This window comes from Meleagris gallopavo, chromosome 1 (genome assembly GCF_905368555.1).
Source record: "Meleagris gallopavo chromosome 1, MGAL_WU_HG_1.1, whole genome shotgun sequence".
NCBI lineage: Eukaryota > Metazoa > Chordata > Aves > Galliformes > Phasianidae > Meleagris > Meleagris gallopavo.
This window is the reverse complement of record NC_139404.1, coordinates 52,152,308-52,166,759: the sequence shown is the minus strand read 5'-3', so window position 1 is coordinate 52,166,759 and position 14,452 is coordinate 52,152,308. Positions and strand designations below refer to the sequence as shown.

Sequence of the window (14,452 nt, the reverse complement as noted above, 5' to 3'; positions counted from 1 at the left end):
AGAGCTACTGTGAGCATATGAAATAAATCTACATTGCCAAGTAACTTCCAGTTCGTAGGCACAGCCATATGTGGCCTTGGAGATGTGGAAGTGTTACGTGTGGGCCATACCAAACAGAAGCAGCACAAACTCTGCTGCTATGGAGTGGCTCAATTACTGCTGCCATTACCAGCTCTCCACACTTCAAGGATGCTTACTGTTCACTGCTAGCTGCATTTAGCATGTTTAGCTACTGGAAGAGAGCTGCACTGCCAGTACAGTCCACAATACGAACAGCTTCTAAGGTGAGGGAGAGCTTTTAGACACCGGTCTCCCTTGTGGTTATGGGCAAGACAAAGAGGAGACACTCCAAACTATTTTGGAAGTTATAAAGTGTCTTATTAGAACTGGCTGTTACAATGATCAAAACGGCTGTTTGAAAGAAATATAAACAGCAAGCTCACATTCCCCTATGTCTGATCTTTCTGGAAATGCTGCTGCTTTTGCTCAGCTCTAGAGTCAGGCTCCTCTTCTGCCACATCCTCTTACAAGGGCATCAAACAAAGATGGACACTGCCATGCCTATGCTCTCCTCCGCTTCATAACACTTCCAAGCAAGCTGGTTGGTAGCTACTTCCAGGGAGAGAATGAATGAAGGTTCTACGTGCTGCAGGACAAATATGAACAGCAGTGTCATCTTGCAAAAGGAAAAACACATCTTCTCTAAAATTCACAAGGAGTATCTGACATGGCTCTTTCACAGAAGCAAACAAAGTGTAGCTGTGCTTGTTTGCCAGCGCTAGAAGATCAAGGATAATCAGCAGTACTTTCTTTTCCGTTTCTTAAATGGAAAGCATCCAGTTCTCTATAACCTGAGAGAAAACATCATTTACTACGGAGACTTATTTCCTCTACCATCCTTCAGGACACTGGTTGCTCTAACTCCAAGCTAAGCAGTGTGTGTTTAAGAACTGCAGGAGGTATTAAGAAACATTGCTAAATATTTGTCTCCAAATTTTGGCTCTGAAAAAAAATTATACTCTAGTGGATAATGTTGCCTGAACTGAAAACAGATATTTTGAAGCAATCAAGAATTCATAGTATTTATGGGGAATAGAACATTTTGTGCTCCCTTCCACTGTCTGTGCAGGAGCAGGACTTTTCCCAGGACTTAAGCTTACACGCCACCTCCTGCTGTGTTAGGAAGTAAGGGGCTGGAAGGTCATACATATCTAAAGAGAAATAAAACAAAACAAACATGAAATTAACTGTTTTCTGTTCCAGTTAAAATGTACTCCCCTCAAAAATGAGATGGTTGTGACTGAAGGCTAAGCAGGAACTTCCCAAGCTATTGTTCAGTCTAAACCCTTTTAGACATCAGCAGTTAGCAATGACTCTAGGTTTAAAAAAAAATATGTAAGGTTATTAAAAATTGAGATTTGGTATATACACTTGGTAACACTGTATTCAAGTATCAGAAAAAGGGCAGACTTTAAGAGAATGGTAGAAAAGTAAAGCATTCCATGGTAAGCTCAATGTTTTCCTAACACTGGACCGAATAATGTATCCCCTAGGAGTGCACGTGAAAAATGTGAACTCACAATAATCATTAAATCCTCTTGTTTAATCAATGGATATACAGATGGTATAGATATATATCCAGGAGGTTGGCTAATATAATTTACATTGGAGAAATAAGAGAAAGTCACTCACCCTGTCCTAGGCTCACAAGATGAACTCCTGATGGAGCAGATCTCCAGAGAGATCCTTCCCCACTGGCAGTCAGCTCTTAAATGGGTCTAGGAGAGGTGGAGCCAGGCTCCACCCCTTCCTGCAGCACAGGTGATTTGCCTTCACCTGTGCTCCCGTGGCTGACTCATTGCTTGCCTCAGGTGACCAATCAAAGGTTCAGGCCGTGATTCAGTAGCCCCATACACCTCTCCAGAGATTACGTAGGAAAAAAAAAGAGATGAGCTCCTACAGCTGTCTTTAAACAGTTCCTCTGCGTTCTTTACTAAAAGTTGCAGTCTGATCTGGATATGAGCCAGTATAATGGCAGATCTGGAACGATGTATTTACGCATCAATACCTGCACCACTAAGAAAGTGATCCCCAGCCTAAAGCGTATGGATTATAAGCAAGATTGTCCAGTGTTGCATTAGGTCACTGGCCACATAAAAATTAAAGCGAAGAAGGGAGGGACAAGACAAGACTTTACTCTGTAGCTTCTTATCTGCACAGTGTTGTTGCCTAAAAAGCAGTAAGTTAGGGATCACTGAAATAAGCTCTCCTGTTTATTTGTTTAGCTAGATTGGACCATACCCAAATGACCAGAAGGAAAATGCTAAGAGGTTTGTCATGTTCAGCTGAGAGGCTAATTAAGAACTGTAAAATCCTACAATTAACAGAAAAGTAGAAGTAACATAGACATGTGCAAGACTCAGAAGAACAAACTTCTTCCTCACTATGAAGCTAGAAAGAACAGAAGGGAGATCTCTGGGAGATTTCTAGCTAATTAGGTCAATACTTAATATGGCTTCATATAGAAACCAATAAAAATAGCTGGAAAAAATATTTTTCCTAAGGATCAAGTTTTCCCTTTTCCATCTCTTTCTGTAACATTTTGTATTCAAGATTCTACAACATGGTGCACTTCGAACTTACTCCTTCACTGGCATAGCCATTTTTCTAAATTCTGTTTTTTCCTTCTTTAGGGGTATGTTCAGAATAGTCTGATTCAGTCATACAAATTATTGCCACCAACTCCAAACACTAAAATCTGAGCTCTTCAATCTACTTCCACACTAACAAACGTGCAGCTCAAATTCAAAGCTGTGCATCCATGACCTAATTTAAACTTTCTAAATCTATGAGAAGATAATGACTTCATGTTTCAGTAAGTCATTTTTTCCCCCATTGGAGCACTCCTTTTTTCAGTCACTCCTTTTGAATGGGCACCTAGATAAAAAAAAAGATAGCTATTTCAAAATATAATATTGATAACTTGTCAGGTTGCGTGCACTTACACTGTTTTACACCTTTGCTTAAGGAATTCAAGGAGGTTGACTGTTTCCAGTAAAAGACTTAAGATTATTGAACAAGATACTCATGATTCTTCCATTGGTACTATAAAGAAGCATCCTTAGCAAAACATCATTTCATCCGATGCAATTTAACCCAGAAAACCAGAATCCTCTTGGTAGAAGGTAAAATTCTAAACAATATGTAACGTGAGCAGAGAAACCACACTGATTTTAGCAAATCACTATCTTCTACTTACGTGTAACTGAGATTAACAGACATGTGGTTAGGATTATTTTTAGCCAGGGACAATGCAATTCTCCTTCAACTCCCCAGTCCAGACGAATGAAAAGAAATGAAACCAGAAGTGCATGAGTAACAGCTGTGTTTGTCTTTACCTTGAGTTCATCTGCATCATAGAAGTCTATGCGCACAGCAGGGACCATCCAAGTCTGGAACAGAGTCGCAAGGATCTGCTTGGCAATTGCATCTGCGATGAGGTGGAAGTGGAGTGGGTTTCGCCTGACAGAGAAAGGGAGAAAAATCCATTGGTCCAAAGGATTCTAATTCTTATTGCAATAGAACAAGAAAGCTTACAAAGTTTTATGCATGTCAGAGGCTGCAAGACAAAGTGTACATCACATTTGATGGAGTACTGCCCTGCAGAGAAAATGTTGAGATACAGTTTGAATAAATGTAACAATAACAGAAATACTAGAACACTTGTAAATATGTAAATATAGTTCCTCTGACTTCAGTGGAATGTGTTGATTTAAAACAGCTGAGGATCTGGTCCATCCTACTGGACTCTTAAAAGAAATCCAAGTTAATTCCTCCTTTGGGCCTTAAGATGTGAAAGTGATTGCTTTCAGTTTTCTCAGTGAACCTGGTAATTTATCGCTATGGTAAGAATAGTCTGTGGAGTAATGGGAGTACAGGTGAGGTGAAAAATAATCACCTGAATGAGATATCATTCCAGGACTATTGAGATTACATGCATCATTTCTACAAAGCAAACCCTGGGTATTAACAGTTATCCTGTGGGAACCAGAACTAGATGTTTCAGGTGAGTGCCTTCTTGCTACTGAAATAATGAATACACTTGAGAATGTAAATTTCCCCACATCCTCATTCCTACGAGGACAAGTTCATCCTTGTTCCTATAAGGCAGGCTGAAGAAAAGCAGGAACAAATAAAATATATTACTTTAAAACACCAGACTTGGGATCATCTCTGTACTTAGAGTTACTTGAACTATGCCAAAAGAAGAGCCAGGAGATGATCAGAGGGCTGGAGCATCTCTTCTCCAAAAAAAGGCAGAGAGAGCTGGGATTGTTCAGCCTGGAGACGGGGAGGCTCTGGGGAGACCTCATTGCAGCCTTTCAATCCTTGAAGAGGGTTTATAAGAAAGACAGATTTTTTACAAGGGCATGTAGTGATAGGAATAGTGCTAATGGTTTTAAACTGACAGCGAGCAGATTTAGATTAGATATTAGGAAGTTATTTTTTACTGTGACGGTGATGAGGCACTCAAACAGGTTGCCCAGAGAAGCTGTGGGTTTTCCATCCCTGGAAGTTTTCATGGTTAGGCTGGATGGAGCTTTAGCCAATCTGGTCTACTGATAGATGTCCCTGCCATGATAGAGGAGTTAGATCAGATAATCATTAAAGGTCCCTTCAAATGAAAACCATTTATGATTCTATGAGAAACTTCAAAATCGGGATAAGTAAAGCCAGTATCAACAAGACCAGCAAAGTCTGACAAAGTGTTTGAACTTTTCCACAGTAATGTGAACGTTCGTATTACAAACACCACATTTAAATCCCTTAGCCTTGCTTCTCTCTTTGAGGAACAGTAAGCAAAGTGACCTTTACTCAGTTTAAATGGTTCAAGTATGAAAATCAGCCAGCGAAAACTAGTCACGATTTGTAAGTCTTCTGTGTTTATCCCTAACTTTGCAGCTTTCACTGTCAGCAGAGAAGGACAGAATTTGCAAAAGCCACCAAGATGACAGATATCCATTTAGACTTTTGCACTGGCTCAACCTTTCTTCCCTAGGGTGGAGTATTGGAATTTCATTACTGTGAAATTTATGAAGGTAAATGGCTGTACTGTCAACAAATACTTTTTTTCATCTAAAGAAGGAGAAGTTAGTTTCAGATGTTAAGGTAGAATATGACTGACACTACTTCGTGCTGCTGTGTGAAAGAGAAGTGAAGAAATCTATGTTAGTTCAGGACAATGCACTTCCATTATACTTTTGGGCTTATTCCAAAAGATGAAGGTTATTTCTTTCTCCATTTCCTCCCTTAATGAAGAATAAGTGCCTTTCTCTTTAATGCTACTCTTCTCTGCTTTGATGAGTAATACTGTTTCTTGCTCAACGAAGTTCACAAGAAAATCTAAAAATACATATAACGGTTCATAGTATCATAACACACCTCTCAGCAGAAACAGGAGATTGCTGTAATAAGCAATGTATAGCTCGCTTTTGTGATGATAGAAATACTGCACATAAAATCCAACCCAATATCCAGTAATATCAGTGAAGCTGTTCTTTTGTTTTGAAGGGGACTGTGGATCAAATTATACGCTTATAGAAAAGGCAGGAAAAGGGCTAGTTAGAAGGCTTACATAAGAGTTAATCATGACGGCAGAAAAAACTCACAGCTGATCTGAGTTTAACAATAGCAAAACACTAAGCCATAATATGCCTTCCAAAAAGACAAAGGTCTTTTCATCTCCCGTGTGTCCTGGAATGAGCAGAGGAAAAGTAAAGCTGTAGTTTGCTGAGGTTTGCAGTACCAACTTAAAAGGATCATAGCAATTATAACTGCTTCACTAGCCCAGCAGGAGAGAAGAAGACGTCCTGGCTCATGCAGATTCCACAGTAACCAGGCTCATTGCCAAGGAAGAATCGGGAAATGGAAGTGATCAGGAAATGTATTTCATCAGCAGAGAAAAGGCCAAGGGAAACAAAGGTCCAGAGTCAGTGGAATTGGTGAAGCAGTATTTCAAGGTAAACAGGTGTACATTGTCAACACACAATCTATACAGGTTCTTCTGCTTAGCAGGGTCTGGTATCTGGTCAGGCTATTTCCCAGCTGGTGATCTTTAGCAATTTCTTCTTTTTTTTTCAGGGTCATTTATCTATACATTGCAAAGTAGAATAAGGAGAGTAAAATCAGTTGAAAACAAGAAAGCTACATCTTCTTTCAAATCACCACTTAGTTAAATGGAATTGATAAAAAACATCTGAAGATAAAACACACTACTTGAAAAGAAAAAAATCTGATACAAAGACGCTCAGATGTTCAGTAGCAGTTTATACTTATCTGAGTGACCCATACTGTATGAAACTTAAATGGGAACAAGTGGGTGACATTTTCTTTAGTTCAGCTCCTACTGGGAAAAAGAAGAAAGGAGTAGTTGTACTCCGACACAGAAATCTCTTTCAAGTTGTTAGCCTCGTGGTAAAGATTCAGCTGGAAGGAAAGTATGTGTCAGAGGCAAAGCAGAGGATTATCACTTACAAAAATATATCCCTTGAACAGAAGAGTGACCCGCTGACATCTACAACTAAATGTGCATCAGCCACACAAAATTTTACTCTGGATGAGATTTTAGTTATGCGAAAGGATAGGCTTGACTACTAGTGCTAAAAGGCAACAGTGCACAGCGAGAAACCTGGAAGATGTTCTGAAGGTAACGATATTAGCATACACACAGACGATGTTTTTGGATGTTCTAGTGTTAGCAATGTGCAAAGCCCAAAAGATAAGGATTGCTTCGAAGTGCTTATGAAACAAGTGCAGAAGCTTAAAGATCAATCATCATCCACAGCAAAAGATACAGAAGAGAGCCTGCAAGATGAGAAATTCTTCTCAAGTGATACTAAAAAGGCATGTTATTTTTTCTATTAATTATTTGCCAACATCATTGAATCACTAGCTGTCAGAATTAGGAGTGACAACCAAGGACTTCACTGCGAGCTACATTTCACTAGACTCAGATGTTTTGCAATAGCACTGGTGCCAGAGAAGGATAGAGACATTTTAGTATACAAGACTTATAAAGCTGAAATGAAGCTAAAGGATAGCCATACAGAGGGCAATCCTTGGCATGCATTTAGCAGCTACAGTTTAAGAAGTTTGGGAAAAGAATGAAAAGATATGCAAATCTTCCAGGAGACATAAGAATCCCTTACTGGGTACAAGGAAGAGTGGCATGGCTGGCGAATAAGTTTAATGAGCAGCTAAAGACAATGAGGTTTGCTAGAAGAAGCTGAGTTTCATAAAATCAGTAAAATATGATGCTCTCATTAAATAAACTGTTGTCAAGGTAGATCAAATTATGAAAAGGATTTCTATGCTGTGGTTTCTTGCAATAGAAGGAGAGATATCGTGATGACCCAACCATTTTCTTCCATTTCCTGAGCCATAGGACTTCAGTGCAGAATTTCAATCTTGCACTGAAAGAAACCTGGAATGAAGTCTCAAAGAAAAAGTGATGACCAACACAAACTTCCTATTCTCTTACTCAAACTGTGAGCTGAACTTCCTCTCAATTCCCCGTTACTAATGAATTTCAAAATACAGCTGTGTGTTGTATTTATTTTTAATGTATACGGCATCAGAGAATATCCCAAGTTGGAAGGGACTCACAATGATCATTGATTCCAACTCCTGGCTTCTCACAGGACTACACAAAAACTAAACCATATTTCTCAAAGTATTGTTCAAATGCCTCTTGAACTCCACCTGTTCCATGCTCACTGCCCCCTGGTGAAGAACCTGTTCCTAACATCCAACCTGACCCTCCCCTGATGCAGCTCCATGCCTTTTCCTCCCATACAACTCATCTTCCACTGGGCACATCAAGAGAATAAAAAAACTGGTTACATTTTGTACTTCTGTAAAGCACTATACTGTAAATAGTGACAGAATATGCAACTATGCAGTGATACAGATTCAAAGAATCATAGAATGGCTTGGATTGGAAGGGACCCCAAGCATCATTAAGTTCCAACCCCCCTGACACAAGGAGGGCCACCAACTTCCAGATCTGTTACCAGACCAGGTTGCCCAGAGCCCCACCCAACCCGGGCTTGAACACCTCCAGGTAGAGCATCCACAGACTCTCTGGCAGCCTGTTCCAGCACCTCACCACTCTCTCTGTAAAGAACTTCCCCTGACATCCAATCAAAAACTTCCCTCCTTGAGCTTAAAACCATTCCCCCTTGTCCTATCACTATCTACTTGAGTAAAAAGTTCATTCCCTTTTTATAATCTCCTTCTAAATACTGGAAGGCTGCAATGAGATCTCCCCACAGTCTTCTCTTCTCTAAGCCAATATACAACAGTTTTGGTAAACTTCAGGTGCAAAAATAATAGGCTCCAAATTTCCACATGATGTTTGGAAGTCAAGGTTTCCAGTGCTCCAGGTTACAGAGCAGATGGCCCTTGAACTCTTATCCTCCAGCTTCCTCAATACTGAAATAAGTATTGAAGCGGTCAGGGAATTTTCCCCCATATCCAGAAATCGCTTAGTCTTTTTGGGGTCAAGGATTTTGAATATCTTAATTTTTACAAAGTACATTTTTTCACAGTTTCTGTGAAACATGGAAAATGCTGATATTAATGTCATAATGAGGAAAAAGGCCATTTCAAAATATGGGCATTTCTCATCAAGTGGAAACTCAAGGTTTAAACCATTCTACTTAGAAAACTGTAAGTCATCATATATTATTTCCACTTATCTTAAGACCAGAATACTATCTGACACTGTAAACTACACATAAAGAGAACACATTTCTGTATCTAAATTGCATCCCCCAAAAGCGAATGGAAAGAGATTCTGCCCAATATTTTCAAGCATGGATGCTTAAATATAGGTTCTTAAGCCTAAATATAGGAGCTTAAAAGAATGCCTTCATTTTCAGAATTGCCATGGTTCTATAAAGTTTAGTACAGCAAAAAAAAGTTAGTAATTTTAAAAGTCAGGCTAAAAATTAGGAGTTTATTCTGAGATACTCATTTCTTTGTTGCTGTTGTTTTTTTTTTTAATCACAATATCTTATTTTTACATTTCAAAACTTCTTATTCATCACAGTTTCGATCTGCTTGCTCAAGCATTTGTGGACCATTCTTTTGGAATAGCCACTGTCACAGAGTTAAATATAAAAACCTACAATTGAAAAAGGGAGTAGTGAATCAAGACTCACTCTTGCCTTCTATATTATTCCATTGCTCAATTGTTAGCAATTCAAAAAGCAGCTGCTTGGTTGTATAGTCTCACTCTGCGACAGAGGAATTTTATTTTCTAAGAATATAAAAATGTCAGTAGCCCAGGGGTTTATCTCCAAACCCTATACTTTATTAAGGGAAGCACAACAAGGTAATACCTTTTATGCCCGTAACAAATGGTAACAAGTACTTCAAACAGAAATTATAAAAGGCAACTTGAGATTTTTTTTTTCTAGTGCCCATGTGACAATTCATCTCTTATGTGGGGAGAATTTCAATGTGAAAGATTTTTCATACCCATTCACACGCAGTATTGATTAAAATGCTCCCTAAACTATTGGAGAGATCTTAACATGCAGGAGCTGCTTTATGTATGGCTTGTCTTGTTTTGTGCTAACTTATAGGAATCACTTCAGAAATTAATAACAGATTTCTTTTTAAAAGTATTTTCTCCACTATTCCTCCACTGTTAGCACAGCAATAAAATACAAAATAAAGTATTCACATGCATCAGAGAAACCAATTCACATATTATTTTTTGTCAGAAGAATCTCCTATAAAATAGACTGATATGTTAGAAAAGTTGGAAACAATGACAGAAGTTTTAAATTATCAAATGAACTCCATTAAGGCAAAAAGGTCTTCAGGGAATAAAGTCATGAGATTACGTAAGCTTTAATTATCTGCCAGTGTTGACTTCTGATTTTTCCTTGGAAAGTGTATGTCATTCCTTTTATTTAATTTAGATTTTCTTTTTGTTCGTCTTACTCTACTTATTGTAAGAAAAACAGATTATTTTTGCTAAAGCAATCTATAACACAGTTTAAAGTCCTAATCATAAAAATACTCAGACATTTACTTACCTTGAAATAAAGTTGTCTTTTTAAAGGCTATTTTGTATTACAAAGAGTTTTGTTCATCTCACTGCTTTTGTTTACATTATGAACTCACATCACCATTGAGGGATGAGTTTCCAGAAAAACAACTAAAAAAACCCCAAACCACTCTTTGCTAGCATACAAATCACTACATACAAGGGAGTACTTTGGCAAGGCAGCAATAGCTGGCACTACAGAGTAGTTAATTTCTCACAGATTCTCAGGCTGACCTCACATGTCAGCAACATGTCATAATTGCGTAATTTTGGCCTTTCGTTATTCCCAAATGAAACATGGTGTTTTAGCACATCTTCGGAAAAGAGGAGAGCACATTAAAAATGATTTCAGTTCCTGATGAAGTGAAGAACTACCTAAGTAGAGATAAGAGTGGTCTTCGCAATCTGAAACTGTAAACATTGTCCTTTTCTAAGTTTTACAATTTTCAGAAATGGAGTAAAACACTGAAAAGAGACAATGGAACTTGTACCAGAGGTTTCAAGGATAGTAATTAGCCAGAGACAGCTGCATCACATCTGAAAATGAAATGCAGATGCTTTTTTGGACACTACGCACTGTTTCCAAAAGCATCTGCATTTCATTTTGCTCAGTTGGCCCAATATCTTTAGTCGTGTTTTAGTCTTTGGTTCAGAAAAAGTAAATCTAAGTTGCACTTAGGTCATACTGATAAGAGCTTAGCCGCGTTAAACTGTCTGAGAGATTCTTCAGTCCTGCAGCACATTTATAAAATCTATCATAATTAGGAACTAGATGCCCAGGAGAGGTAAGCAGGAAAGTTGCAGACGAGGACTAAGAGCTCATTCTCCATGCCTCCCTCTGTGCAGCAGTGCCAATGCATATTTATCAGAGTCTGCAAACTCTGCACTACCGCAGCTCTGCGGAGTGTCCCCCTGAGAACAGACTGTCAGTTATGTCAAACTGGGTGTTAAAAGCTGCTGGGATTTTGTGGCTTGAACATACGTTTTCTAAAGACAGAACGGGAATCAAGCTTCTCTTCTGTTGGGAGTGAAATGCATTTTTGAATGACGGTGTTCTTATAAGAAATTTACCACACCAGCTCTTTCCACTCCTTTTCTCCCTCTCTGGAATCCAAAGACAGACATAGCTTCTCGAGTGGCTTGGATGAGTAGCCTGCCTATGTCTCATGATATATATGGTATGACTAGAATCAGAAACTTGATTTTTTTGAGCTGGCGGAGGAAGACCTGGGGAGAGCTAAAATGTTCAATATGCAGGATTTGCTGCACTTTCATGCAAGAGAGTAGAGACAGCACACTCCATCTATAGAAACTCCTGTAGTTTTCATTCTTAATGACCCAGCACCCCTGCTGTCTTGCATCTTTCTGCCTAGGAGTCTAGCTCAAAGCTGGGGCTATAACAAATACGTTAGTACGCCAGGGGAAGATGATTAAACTGACGTGGCTTCCTTTTCTCAAAATTTTTACACTTCAGAAGTAGGGATTCCCTTGTTAGGCCCCTCTTCTTCTTTCAGAATAGAGATACTCAGCTGAAACATGCTTTAATTAGTAAAACGGAAGAATATTCCAATAAGAGCAGGTGGGGCATCTCGGAATTCCAGACATTCACTGAAAACAGTGCTCTTACAGCAAACACCAGTAGGAAAAGGTAAGGATATGAAACGTGGCTACTTTTAGAGGACAGCTGCTCCACTACTAGTGTGTGTTCAGGATGCTGCACTGCAGGACCAATGGGCAATAGTACAGCTGCCCAAGCAGAACCATGTAACAATAGCTGTGCTTTCTATGCAAACATCTTTCAATTACACATGCCAGATAGGATGAACTCCTCAGTGCACATTTAAGGGTTAGAAAAAGAGACATTTCCATGCCTGTTCTCACTGATGACCCTCAAGTGAATTGATGAACCTGCTACTGATGTCATGAAGTATCTACCATCTGAACCAACCACCTCCAACTCCTAATTCATTTCTCCTAATGCAGTACAGTGACCTACCTCCATCCTTCTTCCCTACAATTAAAAAGATCCTAGCAACTAAAATAAGCCTTCTTTCAAATCAGGGTAATTTTCAAGCCTCCAGTCTCCAAGATAGCATTTTTTGAACATGGCAACCAATGCAAGCAATATTGGTTTACAATTAAATATTTTTCAACTCTGTTGTTTGTTTGCAATTTATTCTTCAGTCCTCTTCATCATCGCCACTTCAAAGAAAGACATTCAAGAAAGGAGAGTTTTTGAGGCGTGGTTTTCCACTACGTAGCCATAGTCACAATAGATGCTTAAGAAGCAAAAATCAATCTTCTTGACAGTGGGATCAAGTGCACTTGCAGCAAGTTTGCAGATGACACCAAGCTGAGTGGTGCAGTTGACAGGCCAGTAGGAAGGGATGCCAGTTAGAGGGACCTGGACAGGTTTGAGAGGTGGACACATGCCAATCTCATGAAATTCAACGAGGACAAGTGCAACGTCCTGCACCTGGATTGGGGCAATCCCAAGCACAAATACAGATTGGACAGAGAAGGACTTGAGAGCAGCCCTGTCGAGAAGAATGTGGGGGAGTCAGATGATAAAAGACTCAACATGAGCAAGCAGTGTGTGCTTGCAACCCAGAAGGCCAATGGTATCCTGGGTTGAATCAAGAGATGGCAGGTTGAGGGAGGTGATCCTCCCCTCTACTCTGCTTTTGTGAGAACCCATGTGAAGTACTGTGTCCAGTGCTGGGGCCCATAACACAAGAAGGACATTGGGCTGTTGGAGCAGGTCCAGAGGAGGGCCACAAAGATGATCTCACCTCCCTTATGAGAACAGGCTGCAAGAGCTGGGTTTTTCAGACAGGAGAAGAGAAGGCTCTGGAGGGACCTTATAGTGGTCTTCCAGCACCTGAAGAGGGGCTACAGTGAAGATGGGGACAGACTTTTTATAAGGGCATGTAGCGACAGGATGGGGGGAAACGGCTTTAAACTGGAAGAAGATAGATTTAGACTAGATATCATGAAGAAATTCTATACTGTGAGGGTGGTGCGATACTGGAACAGGTTGCCCAGCGAGGTTGTGGATGCCCCCTACCTGGAAGCATTCAAGGCCAGGCTGGATGGTGCTCTGAGCAACCTGGTCTAGAGGGAGGTGTCCCTGCCTATAGCAGGGGTTGGAACTAGATGATCTTGACCCAAACCATTCTATGATTTTGTGGATAAGGAAGAAATGTCTTCAAGAAGCCCTGTCTGTTCTTTGAACACATCTCTTCTTTCTAGTTCACAACTTAATGCCTAGTGAGAAGAGCTTGTTCAAGACAGGAAAGCACTTACAGTTTGTCTTTAAGTATGTTTTAAGCAAACAAGCCAGACAGGTTATTCTGAAAGTTACAACTGTTCTGAAGTTTCATTAGCTATACTGGATTTCATCTTGATCACTTCTGCTGAGCTAGATGAATCCCTTGAGATGAGCAGTACTGCCATCCAAACAGCAGCTGTGTTCTTGTCAAGGTCAGACTCCACGAGACTAAAAAACACAAATATTACTTCTCTTTGTTTTGTTTTCATTATTTTAAACATATTTTCCATATCTCTTATAACAGATTGTAAATTTCTTAATTTTTCAGGGACGTTTCTTTTAAATAACACAAAAGGAAACTGTTTAAACTTTTGAACTATGATGTTCCTATTATTTATGGTGTATCTGGAGACATACAGGAATTGAGCCTTCTTGAAATGGTGGCAAGTAACAGAAGAGAAAAAATCCAAAAAGCCAGAAAAAAACACATCTCTGTAAAAAAAAAAAAGAGTATTTGCAAGAAAACTCTTAGAGATAACTATCAAAATAGACAAAACACCTCACATTCTTGCCACATGAAGCCAGTTTACACTGAATAATTCAGGATTCTAATTGGAAATAGATTGAGTTTTAAAATTTAACAGGATTTTAACATTCAGAAATATTCTGCCTTGAGCATGATACAGGTTTTTACTGCTGTTTTGGTATTAGTATGTTTATTTTAGCATTGTTTTTCTTTCTCCTGGCCCTTTCTAATATTCATCTAACAGGAACATACTATTTTTGGGAAGATCTGCAAAGGCTGCATTTTGATAGTGAAAGTATCATATTTTGGAGAGTAGAATAGAACAGTTTATTTTCAAAGATCATCGAGTCCAAATGCCCATAAACCAAAAGTTAAAGCATTATTAAGGCATTAACCAAATGCCTCTCAAGCACTGACAGGCATGGTGCATCAGTGTTTGACTACTCTCACTGTAAAGAAATTTTTCCTAACACCTACAGAAGAGAATTTTCCCTCTTCACTTAAATTCCAGCCACTCTTAAAAACACCATTTAAT

The 14,452-nt window shown here is 39.2% G+C and overlaps 1 protein-coding gene across 2 annotated transcripts in view; it reads right to left on the bottom strand.

Moving 5' to 3' along the window:
• LARGE1 (LARGE xylosyl- and glucuronyltransferase 1) overlaps window positions 1-14,452 on the bottom strand; it is a 280,592-nt gene that overhangs the window by 121,365 nt on the left and 144,775 nt on the right. For both annotated transcript variants that reach the window (XM_085227448.1, XM_085227456.1), the window contains one exon: window positions 3,399-3,522. In XM_085227448.1, coding sequence (XP_085083574.1) covers window positions 3,399-3,522 — 124 coding nt within the window. The remainder of the gene's footprint in view (window positions 1-3,398; window positions 3,523-14,452) is intronic.